The following is an 11,583-nucleotide window of genomic DNA, read 5'->3' as shown; positions in this document are numbered from 1 at the left end:
CCCGCCCGGGGCCGCAGACGGCGCGCAGCGCAGCCCAGCCGAGCCTCGCGGGGCCGCCTCCCCGAGCCTCCCGCGGGCGCCGGGCCTCTCCCCGCCGCGGCCCGCAGACAGCTCCGCAGGAACCGGCGGGCGCGCCGCGCTCCCCGCCGCCGCCGCCGCGCGCGCGGTAAGTCCCACCCGGGCCGGCACGCGGGCGCCCAGCTTCCAGAGGCTTCGGCCGCAAGGGCCGCGCCCCCGGCCGCGAGCTTCGCCCTCCGGCGCGTCCGGCGGCCCCGGGCACGGTGCGGAGGCGCCGCCGCCGAGCCCGGGAGCCCAGGGGGCCGGGCGGGTGCCTCGGGGCGCCGGGGCTGGGGACGTGGGCGCGGCACAGGGTGGCAAGGGGCACCGCTGCGCCCTGAGCCCGTCCCCAGACTGGCCTGGGGTTTCCATTTCTTGGTAGGAGTTTCCGCGGCCAAGAGAGAAAGGGAGGGAGATGCGTGGCCGAGGAAAGCCGGGCGGGTCGAGGGCGGGTCGGGCCGCGCGGGCGCCGGGGCTGCGCGTCCCCCGCCTCTGCCCGGGCCTCTCCGCGCTGCGCCGCGAGCCTCTGCACTCCTGTCCGTTTCTGCCTCCTTTTTGTCTCTCTGCCTGCCTCTGTCTGCCTCTGTCTCTCCGTCTCTGCCCCTGTTTCTCTGCCTCCTCGGGTCCTTTTCTTTCTGTTTCTCCCCTCCTGCCTCCGTTTTCAGCTTCCCTGGGTTTGTCTCTGCCTTTATGTTTTCTCTCCGTCTCTCCGTTCTGCCCCTCTGTGAGAGTCTCTCTGCATCTCCCTGATCCCCCACCCTCAAATCCAGACAATCCTGCAGTGTCGGAGGCACGGGCCCCCGGTGGGGTTCATGAATAGTTTCCTAGACCGGGTAAAGAAGCGAAACCCTCCCCCCGCCTTCCGCCTGCCCCCGGGGCCTGGCCTGGGTCATCCCCCTGGAATTGAGTCTGGGGCAGGGGGAGCCAGCCTTTCCGGGGGCTCAGTTTTCTCAAGAATTCCACCCCCGCAAGGCGGCCTGGACAACAGGGCCGTGCTGCCGGCCACCTGCCCGCCCCGCTCCCTGGGCGGGGCGATTCTGATCTTTTACAAGCCGCAGTAAAGGGGGCAGCTGCCTCTCTTGGCGAGGCCAGGGGCTTGGTGGGCATCAGGGAAGAAGGGCACATTTTCAGGCTTTCTGAGGCCAGCTGGAGGACACCAGCCTGTAACTACGGGAACCCCAGGAAAACAGAGGTCAGGGCTCCAGGCCAAAGGCTGGGCGCTGGCCGGCCATGGGGGTGGGGAAGCAATTTGTCAACAAGAAGCCCCTCGCCCTTTGTTACTGTGGAAACCACCAGCCTCCTGAAACTCCCCCAGATGCTGGGGCTGCTTGAGTGTGGTTTGCCTTTAGTTGGGGCCAAAGAAAATGCAAGGCTGGAGCATTTCCTTGGTGACCCCCTCCCTTCACCCTTCACCCCTGCAAGCTGGCCCTCTTTCTCTTGGGCCTGTGTGCTGGAGGGGTGGCGGGGGAAGTAGTGCTCTGCATTAGCCGCGAATATAGCCTCGATCTTGAAAAGTGAAATTTCAGACTGAGTTTAGCCCCTTCCCCCCACCCCCAACCCCAGGGGTCTGAGGCTGCGGGAGTGGGCAGGGATGCTGGTGAGTTCTGCAGTGGGACTTCTGCTGAGCAGATGTGTAGGCCAGCCTGCAGCAGCTCATTAGCATAGACTTGTTTTGGAGACAGCTTTTGGTCTGCGGGCAGGAGGGCCGTGGCTTGGGTTGGGGGCTGTAGCCAGGAACGTGGAGCTGCCTGGCAGAGGCCTTTGGGGCATGGGCTTGGCCCTGTGAGTCCGCACCCTGGGCAGTTGGTTCATGCTCTGCCAGCGCTGACGGAAGGAAGGAAGCCACCCTGTGGTGAGACTGGGGTCATGGAATGACGGCGGCCTTAAGCCACACGCTGGTGCCAGCCTCCCCTTGAGGGAATCTGCTAAAATGGACATTCCCAGGCCACGCTCCCCATTACAGGGGGCAAACGTGAGGCCAAGGGAGGTGAAGCAAGTGGTCGGTGGCTGGGTCTGTAACCATTCGACTGTCCTGCCTGCAGGCACACAGAGTCAGTGGGTGAGCCTGGGCCTGAACTCGTCCTTGGACCCCAGAGCGGGCCCAGGAAGCCCTGCTGAGCTGACAGGGCTGGGGTCTGACACTGCCTTGTCCCCTTCCAGGGCAACCTTTTCAGTTGCACCCTTCAAGGAGGTCCCTGCACTCATTCCAAGACCTGCAGCCATCGCCCCACCCTTGCTGATCCCCAGGCCGAGGGCTGCAGCCACCAACGCCACACCCTCTGCACCCGGCCTGTGCAGCCTGGCAGCCAGGCGGAGCCTGTTTTCTCCAAGTTGGTTTCCAAAGTGGGTTGGTCTTTCCAGGACCCTGTCCCTTCAGTCAGTGGCTAAGGATTTGAGTCTGAGTGGGCTCTTCCTCTTGGCTCCCACCCTGGCAGGCGAGTGTTGAGCAGCACTCAACAGTTTATAAAACCCTTTCCCAGCCATCTTCTCATTTGCTTGCATTTCCTCTCAGGTTTACCCTAAATCCAGTTGCATCCGGGCAGATGCAACCCTGGATATAGATCTCAGGACCCACCCAGGATCTGCGGGGGAGTGTAGGAGGCAGAAGGGCGTGGGCAGAGTTGTGGGAGGACGAGTGGCGCTAATGGTGACGTCTATGAGGGCTTGTCCCTTGACAAGCGCCCTCTCCAGAGGCTTCCAGGCACCCTTCAGTTTACTTCTCATAGCTGCCCTGTGAGGTGGGTATTACTGCTGTCCCCATATGGCAGATGAGGAAATTGAGGCACAGAAAGGTTAAAGTGGCTGAGCTGGGATTTTAACCCAGGTCTGTCAGTCAGTTGTGGAGAATGGAGGAGACCCAGACCCTGCCCTTTGTGTGCGTGTGCGTGTGTGCGTATGTGTGTGTGTGTGTGTGAGAGAGAGAGAGAGAGAGAGAGAGAGAGAAGGGGGGGCTGGGGGTGTACCTGGCCTTAAGCAACCCTGAATATTCAGATTTACCCAAAAGAGGAAGTGGGGAGCAATTGTTCACTTGTTATACAAAATCGAGTCTTTGCTGTAGGAAGGGTTGCACAGTGGGTGGTGTGGGCCTGACGTCTCCCTTGAAATCATGGCCCCTCTGGTGAATAGAAGACCTGATTCCAGGCACTAGAATCCAGGCAGTGGGGTGGGTGGCCCCTGGCAGTAGTGCTGTTATGCGGGACCCTTCTCTGGGGAGTTGGGGGGCCATAGCTCCCGACCTGGCTGGGCCTCAGAATCCTGTGGGAGCCCCTACAGATGCCTGAGTCACACCCCAGACCTGTGGGGTCAGAACATCGAGGGCTGGGGCCTGGGCATCTGAGTTTTTGGTGCATCCCAGGGAAGGTGCTAGGTTCTGGCAGGTGTGGAAAAGTAGAGGACCCCAAAGGCTGGACCCTGAAGCCTGCGTTCTTGCTGCCCCAGCCCCTCCCCTTCCAGAGGCAGGTCTCCTGTGTTTGTTCTCTGCCCTCTTCCCTGATGTGGGAGACACGGGGGCCCTTCCTTGACCTGCGTCTCAGTTTCTATGGTGCTGGAATGGGTCAGTCAGTGTGCCCCTGGGACTTCCTTTCTCTGTTGTCGGCAGCCTCAGAGTGTGTCAGGTGCTTGCCCGAGGCCTCTGAGGATGTGGAGGGGGTGGATTTGGGAGTGGACGGTGGGGTGGTAAGAAGCCCCCCACCTTGGGCCGAGGACGGTCTCGTAGAAGCCTCGCCACGACTCTGAGGAAGGGCAGCCTCGTACCTGTCCTGAGGCTCTGAGGACAGGGTCTGCCATGGCCATATGCTCATCTGCAGGGGCCTTGGCAGGGGGATTTGCACTCTGCGCCAAGGGGCTCCCAAGCTTCCAACCCAGGCGGTGGCTGCGCATCGAGTGCTCACAGGGGTGAGATGCACAGCCTGCCCCAGGCCTCATGCCCACTCCAGGCCATCCCCGGATTCCCCGGACGCCTTCTCTTCCTCCCTTTCTTGCTCTCTCCTCTGTGGACCATCTGCAGAGGTAGCTGGTTGTTACCCTGCTACTGTCCAGTTCAAATCTCGGTTCTGTTTACTAACGTGTAAGCTCGAATAAATCTCAACCTCTCTGTGCCTCAGTTTCTTCATCTGTAAAATGGGGGACATAATACCTATCTCACTAGGTTATTGTAAGGACTGAATAAATGAATGTATGTGAAGCCCTTAGAATAGTGCATAGTCCCCAGATAGAACCAGCTCTTGTGACTTCGAGGCAGGGGGAGGGTGCGCTGGGCTGATGGCAATAGATCCCCTGCTCACGCAGCTCCCTCAGCCAGGAGCTCCCTTCCTCTCCCCACCATTGGGAACTGATTGTAATCCTGTCTTAAATCCAGAATGAGGAATCTCTACCCTCTGCCCCCTACAGCTGTCTCTGAGCAATTGCTTCCTCTTACCCACCTCCCTCAACCTCCCCCTCCAGGCTCTGAGCTCCTGGTGGGGCGTAGAGTCTGGGACCCCAGCTCCCCTGTTCTCACCGTCGCCTCCCTCTCCGCCCTCCTGGAAGGTGCTCAGTACACAAGCGTTGAACTGCATGACCCGGGGCAAGGGCATTGCTCGGCCTGGCTCGCTGGGGGCAGGTGGATCCCCCTTCCCACCCTGGCATTGTGGGAGTCCCATGACTTGCTGTGTGACCTTCAGGGCGGAGAGGAAGGGATGAGAATCTGTGGGCGAGGCTCTGAGTCTCAAGAAGGAAGGTCTGACTGCTGTGTAAAAAAAGTTAGCTGAGTTGCTGCTTGGAAAAACAAAAAAGCATAAACCAACAAAAAATAAAACCTGCTAGCAAAGCGCCCACCGCAGTGTGAAGGGAGGGCAGCGGGGCTTCTTGGGGGCTGGGTGTGAGGGCAGGAGGGCGGTGGGTGTGTCCTGATGGCAGACGTGTGTGGAGGGACTAGCCTGGCGTCCTCCTACCTCCTGCTCGGGCGCTCAGCTTGGGCTCTGAGGCCTGCCCAGCCTTTCCCATGATCCCCCGGGGGGAGAACTGGCCTGAGCTGGCCGTCTGCTGGGTGCTGGCTGCTTTCATTGCATCCTCCCGGTCATTCTCCAAGGACAGTGCCATGCTCCCCGTTTCAGGGTTGAGGTAGGTAGGTGTGGAGAGGTGACTTTATTTCCGGAAGTCACGCAGCTCCTGGGTGGGAGGGCTGGGACTTGAACGTAGGGGACTCCAGGGGCCATCTTCTGCTGGGAGCTGGGCAGTCCGCTGGAGCTCAGGGCCGCCGGCCTGGGGGAGCTGAGTGTGGCCCCACCCTCTCCTCTGAGGTCCTGGCCGTCCGGGCCTGGCGAGTGGGGTTACAGCGCCCCCTCGGGGGGCACAGCTGGCCCTTAGGATTAACTCTCTGCTGTGTACTAGCAAGGGGGGAAGACAAGGAGGGAGGCCTTCTGCCTCGGTTTGTCTCGTTTCTCCTCAGCTTCTGTCACAACATGACCCTAATAACGTGGCCCCATCCTCCGGGCCAGCGACTCCCCTAAAAAACTCACTGTTATCCCATCTCCCAGTGACCCTGGTTATTAACCTCAACCCCAGTGTCAGCTCGGCTCCCCCTTAGCTGGGTCCTGGTCCATCGCCTCAATTCTAGCCTCTCCTGATTCCAGCTCCGCATCAGACCCAGTGCTCCTCTCCAGGCTGCTGTCGTTACAATCCCAGTCCCAGTCTCAAGTCCTAAGGAGACCTGAACATCACGGCCTGCCCCAGTCACCTCCCTGGCCCACCTGCCCTGACCTTCTGCGGAACGCTGGTGGGGTCAGGTATAGGACAAAAGTCCTCTGGCCTCTCGGAGCTCTCCAGGAGGCCAGTCCAGCCTGGGGAGGGCCCAGGGAACTCTGGCCCCGGGGGGGTCTACGGGGCCTCTTCTGGTGTGCTGTGGTCAGACCCTGACTCAGAGGCCGATTCCCTTGGGCTGAGGAAGCCTCCAGGATGCTAAGCTTGTTGAAAAATTAGTTAGGTTGCCAGTTAGGAACAAGTCCATTCTATTTTGTTAGGATGTGGTTGTACTGAAAACATGGGCTTTGCTGTCAATATTGTGAGCAAGACCGGAAATGTGTGGGTGAGAGCCTGGGTCGTGACAGACTCACTTGGGGTGGGCAGGCCATCTGGACTTGCCTCCTACTGCCCTGCCCGCTTCACCCCTCCCTGCTGGGCAGGGAGCAGGGATCATGCGGGCATTGGGATCCAGGGAGATGGGACACGGTTCTCTGTTTCCAGAGACCTCCTGCAGGGAGAAGGGGCGGGAGCTGAGGGGACCCGTGGACGGAGAGAGCAGAGGGCTGTGGAGGTGCTCACAGCCCTGCAGGCTGGCCTGGGCCCTCCCCGCAAGCCCAGCTGAGCCTGCCCACCTCAGAACCAGCAAGACCCCCCCAACCTCTCCCCCTCCCCAGACACTTCACAAGGTACTTACAGAAGGTGGGCTGAGGGTAGGATTGTTCTGAAAGGGATGCCCACCCCCAAGTCTAGTGCTGGGCGGCTGGGGGACCCGTGGGACAGCCCCTGGCCTCTCTCCCGATTCAGCCCCACCCAGGCCCCTCTGGGAACTGTCCCAAGACGCAGAATCCCAGACTGACTGAACTGGACCAGGTCAGCGTGTGTGGACTCCTGACTCCCAGGCCAGCGCCCTTTCCCCGGTGTCCTGTCCCCAAAGGACCCTCGTGTGGGCATTGCCCTCATTTCCGAATCTCTCCAGAGCCTTCCTCCTCCACGTTTTTTGAGGGGGGTGGTGGGCAAAACCTACAGAAGGTGGGAGACAACATTGGGAGAGCCCCCTCTGAGCAGAGTCCTTCTGACGCTCACTCTGCCCTGCAGCACCACCTTCTGGCAAATTCTGGTATTGCCGTAATATCTTGTTCCAGCCAGTTTGCAGAAGGTCAGGCGCTTGGCTTGGCTTGTTTCTTGCTTGACTCTGGTTAGGATGGAGCTGGTGATAATGACGTGTGTGTAGACTCAGGGCTCGACGCTCTGAGGGGGCATCCAAAAAATAAATACAGTCTAGTTTGGGGTTAGTTTTTTTGCCTGAGGTCCAGCCAGCCAAGGTGGCACAAGAATTGACAGTGACATGAAGATGGAGGTTAGCTTCCTGAATCAGAAAGCCGACAGCCGTGGCGTGTCCGGGAGACATCTGGGTGGCCAGGCCCTCTGGGGCAGGCACTGGGGGGCCTTTTTCTGTGTTCCCCGGAGGATCCACCACATCAGAGTGAGAAGGGAGCTAGTAATCGGTCAACACTCAGCATGTCCTTGGAAACTGAGTGTCATCTTCAGGAATTGTAGCCGTCCTTGGCCGTCCACAGTGTTACCATCCCTGTCTTTTTAGGTGAGGACACTGAGGCACAGAGATAAAAAGTCACTTGCTCAAAGCTACATAGTAAGTTATAGAAATAACTGACACACACGGAGTGTTTATTACCTGCTAGCCTCTCTGCTGAGAGCTTTTCATGTAATATTTAATCTTCCTGATACCCATCTGATGCACATACTGTTAGCAGCCCGTTGTTGCGGTTCATAAAGGAGAAATGGGGCTGACGCGGTGGCGCAGCGGTTAAGTGTGCGCGCTCCACTGCGGCGGCCCGGGGTTTGCAGGTTCGGATCCCAGGAGCACACCGATGCACCGCTTATCAAGCCGTGCTGTGGCGGTGTCCCATATAAAGTAAAGGAAGACGGGCACGGATGTTAGCCCAGGGCCGGTCTTCCTCAGCAAAAAGAGGAGGATTGGCAACAGATGTTAGCTCAGGGCCGATCTTCCTCACAAAAAAATAAATAAATAAAAACATAAAGGAGAAGTAACTTGTCCAAGGTTGTGCTAGGCTCGTAAGTGGTGGAGCCGGGATTTGAACCCAGGCCGTCAGGTGTCAGAGTCCACGCTTGTAACACTGCCGTCCCCCGCCGCCCAGCGTCCCGGGCCCTGCTGGCCTCACGTGCAGTCTGTGCTCAGTTCTAGGGCTCTACAGGCCGCGGGCACGATGCTTTGGGTCCTGGTGGGGGCTGTCCTCCCCGCCATGCTGCTGGCCGCCCCCCCGCCCATCAACAAGCTGGCCCTGTTCCCAGACAAGAGCGCCTGGTGCGAGGCAAAGAACATCACCCAGATCGTGGGCCACAGCGGCTGTGAGGCCAAGTCCATCCAGAACAGGTGGGAGCCGGGCGGGGTGGGGGAGGGAGACAGGCGCCCGGGAGGGAGGAGGAGGACAGGGCTGCCCATCCCTGCCTCCGCCGCAGTGACCCGGGCGCGGTGGCCTCTCCCCCGCAGGGCGTGCCTGGGACAGTGCTTCAGCTACAGCGTCCCCAACACCTTCCCGCAGTCTACAGAGTCCCTGGTGCACTGTGACTCGTGCATGCCAGCCCAGTCCATGTGGGAGATCGTGAGTACCGCTGCCCGCCCTGCCTGGCCTTCGCCGCCGTGCTTCGGAAGGCCCCACTGCGTTCCGGCGCCAGGGCTTGTGCTGGGGAGACAGACAGGGTCCTTGCCGGGTGATGGCTCATGAGTCTGACCCCAGCGTGTACAGGACAAGGGATCTCTCTGAAGGTCCATTCTGCTGTCAGTCACATGCTGAAAGCCTTTTAGTGGCTTCCCATTGTTATAGGATGAGACCAAAATCTTGGCCCTGCCCTGCCAGGCCCAGTGTGGTCTGGCTCACCAATTTTTCTAGCTCCATCTTGCCTCTCTCACCTTTACTAGCTTGACCCTTGACACCAACTCTTCTACTTTCAGTCTCTCCTACCTAGTCTACTTGCCACCACCACAGGGCCTTCGCACATGCTCTCGTCCCTGTTTGGAATACCTTTCCCCTCCTCCTCACCTAGTTAACTTTGTTCATTCTTCTGCTCTTGGCTCAAGCAGCATTTTCTCAGGGCCTCTTTCCCGACCCCATGAGCACTGTGTGCCTCTGCTTTGAGCATCCGTCACATTTACAGTTTTCCATCTGCATTTGGGTAATTTTGACAAGTCTGTTTCCCCCAGTAGACTCTGAGTTCCTTGAAGGACTATGCCTGCCCTTGTGTCCCCAGAGCTGGCCTGGAGTAGGTGCTCTGTGGAAGGAAGGAGGGAAAGAGAAGCAAGGAAGGGCAACTAGAAGTGTGACAACAGGGGAAGAGCAGGATGCCAAGGGGGTTTGCCCAGAGTGAACCTCAGCTGGGCAGGGGGTTGGGAGGGGCTTTGAGGAAGTGATGTGTGGGCTCAGATCCAGAGGTTGAGTTGAAGTTAACTGGGCAAAGTTTGGGGCATTTTGTAGGGGATGGGTTGGGCGAGGACCTTCCAGGCAGAGGGAACAGCATGTGCAAAGCATGTCTGAGACAGCATGTCTCAGGCAGATCAGGTAGCACAGAGTTGACAGGAGCACAAGGTGAGGGGTGGAGGGGTCCGCCGGGGCAGCCTGAAGGTCCTGGTTGGCCTTAGTAAGGAGTCAGGACTCTTCTCCAAGTGCAGTGGGGAGCATCGAGGGGAATTTTAGGCAGGGGCAGGCCATGTTGGATTTTTCCCCCAGGGTGCCCTCCGGCTGCCGTGAGGGAATGAATGGGAAGGTGGCAGGACTGTAAGGAGACAAGTCGAGTGGCTCCTGCAGGGGCTCAACTCCCCGTCCCCCTCCCCCCGATGGGCCCTCGGAGCTAACTGGGGTATCACAGGTGGGCCCAGGATTCTGGGGTCTCTGGGATTCTTGGTCCTGTGGGGAGTGTTACCCTGGGGGCCTCCCTGCTTGCCGCAGGGCTTGGAAACATCTCTCCCCTTCTCTCCTGCCCCACCCAGGTGACCTTGGAGTGCCCTGGCCACGAGGAGGTGCCCCGGGTGGACAAGCTGGTGGAGAAGATCTTGCACTGCAGCTGCCAGGCGTGCGGCAAGGAGCCCAGTCACGAGGGGCTGAGCGTCTACGTGCAGGGCGAGGACGCGCCGGGCCCCCAGCCTGGCGCCCACTCCCACCTCCACCCTCACCCCCACCCCGGCAGGCAGACCCCTGAGCCCGAGGACCCCCCCGGGGCCCCCCATGCCGAGGAAGAGGGGGCTGAGGACTGAGGCCCCGGCTCATCCTCCCCTCTCATCCCCTGTGGCATGTGGGGTCTCGCCCGCCGGGGGGGGAGTGGGGGAGAGGCTGAAGCCCCCCTCTGGCACTGGATGGACTTGGATTCAGACTTGGACTTGGAATGCTTTCCGGTTGCCATGGAGATCTGAAGGGAGGGGCTGGAGCGAGCTGCACAATTTAATATATTCAGGGGGGGAGGAAGCAGACGACTTCAGGCTTCTTTTTCCGAGGGGGATTCTCCTCCTTTCTGCCTCCTGGAGATGTGCCCTGGGGAGGGGGAGGAGGCTGGCTAAGCTGCTGAGGGGGGGTCAGGCCATCCAAGATGGCGGGAGCCAGGCTAAGGCCCACACAGCCCTGGCGGGGCGGGGCCCCTGGGGGTGCAGGTGGTGGCGCTGGGGCCCTGAGCTGAGGGTGGGCACTAGGCCAGCGGCAGCCCTGAGGGAGGGGCAGGGTCCCGGCCAGGAAGACCATTGGCAGAAGCAGGAAACTTGGGCCCCACAGGCTTCCCCAGAGGCCTCGCATCCCCAGGGCAGCTTCTCCCCAGTGGCGCTGAAGTAGCCCTCTCTAGATGGCGTGGTTGGGAGTCAGGCCTGGGCAGGACCCTGCTGACTCATGGCCCTGGAGCTGGGAGCCAGGCTCTCTGGGCCTTTCTGGCATCCTTGGCTTTCCAGGGGGTGGAGGGAGGCAAGGGAGGAACCTTCCTGGGCCAGGGGGAGGGGATGACTCCCCAGACCATCACTGAAGAAGAGTAACCGTCTCCCACTCCATCTCTGAGCTCTTAGTGCCTCCCACTGCCCCCGAAGTCCTGGGCCCCTCAGAAAGCTGGTGGAGCCAGCCCTGCCCTCCTGGGGAGCTCTTTCTAGATATCTGACAGTGGGGAGGTTCCAAGACCCAGAGGTTCCAAGGAGGGACCTGGGTGGGATGGACTCGGGAGGAGGAGGGGCTAGAGCTGAGGCCTCTCTCCAGCTGCCCAGTCCCACCCCCACCCCCTCCCAGCTGCACTTTAACCCTAGAGGGGGCGCGGGGACCAGGGGGAGGGCAGGGCAGGCAGGCAGTACCCAGAACTGCCCGCCAGCCCCCTGCCTGTGGTGCCAGCCCCCACGGCAGTTGTGACAAGAGCTTCTGGAGCTTGTGACCAGTAGATTGTCTCCCTGACGGACCCGAGTTTTCTCATGAATAAATTCGTTCAATGCCTGTGTCCTCTTCTTCACTGGCCGGCTCTGCTGGCCTGGGGTTCCCCGAGGGGCCCGGCAGCGAGGCCCAGGGGGAGGGGGTGAGGCTGCCCGGCGCACCCTGTGAGCCCTGAGCAGCCCCTCTCTGCCCCCTAGTGGCCCTCCTGCTTTCCTGCCGTGTGCACGCTGGCTCCCACCTCTTGGGTGCCCATTTCTGGCCTTGGTTGCCTCCAGAACTGGGCCTTTCTGACTTTGACCTTGTCCCTTGGGCTTGACGCATGCCGTCTCTTTTTCACCCTCACTGTGAGCCAGCATCAGCCCTTCCCTGGACCCCCACC

At 60.5% G+C, this 11,583-nt stretch overlaps 1 protein-coding gene across 1 annotated transcript; it reads left to right on the top strand.

The window, feature by feature from the left end:
* Positions 1 to 11,267, top strand: NBL1 (NBL1, DAN family BMP antagonist). Its single transcript, XM_087446687.1, has 4 exons — positions 1 to 166; positions 7,997 to 8,191; positions 8,309 to 8,420; positions 9,803 to 11,267. Exons 2-4 carry the CDS (start codon positions 8,025 to 8,027, stop codon positions 10,064 to 10,066), a joined length of 543 nt encoding a protein of 180 aa, XP_087302813.1. The 5' UTR covers positions 1 to 166; positions 7,997 to 8,024; the 3' UTR covers positions 10,067 to 11,267.
* The last annotated feature ends 316 nt before the right edge of the window (positions 11,268 to 11,583 follow it).

This window comes from Ceratotherium simum, chromosome 22 (assembly GCF_057802395.1).
Source record: "Ceratotherium simum simum isolate JZ-2026a chromosome 22, ASM5780239v1, whole genome shotgun sequence".
NCBI lineage: Eukaryota > Metazoa > Chordata > Mammalia > Perissodactyla > Rhinocerotidae > Ceratotherium > Ceratotherium simum.
Note: the sequence above shows the minus strand (reverse complement) of the source record. Positions and strands in the feature narration are given on the sequence as shown.

What these genes read in the sequence shown, in the direction of transcription:
- NBL1 (XM_087446687.1), top strand. Translation starts at nt 8,025, where the DNA reads ATGCTTTGGGTCCTGGTGGGGGCTGTCCTCCCCGCCATGCTGCTGGCC. An exon ending in GCCAAGTCCATCCAGAACAG is followed by an intron (nt 8,192 to 8,308) that starts GTGGGAGCCGGG and finishes TCTCCCCCGCAG; the next exon opens with GGCGTGCCTGGGACAGTGCT. An exon ending in CCCAGTCCATGTGGGAGATC is followed by an intron (nt 8,421 to 9,802) that starts GTGAGTACCGCT and finishes TGCCCCACCCAG; the next exon opens with GTGACCTTGGAGTGCCCTGG.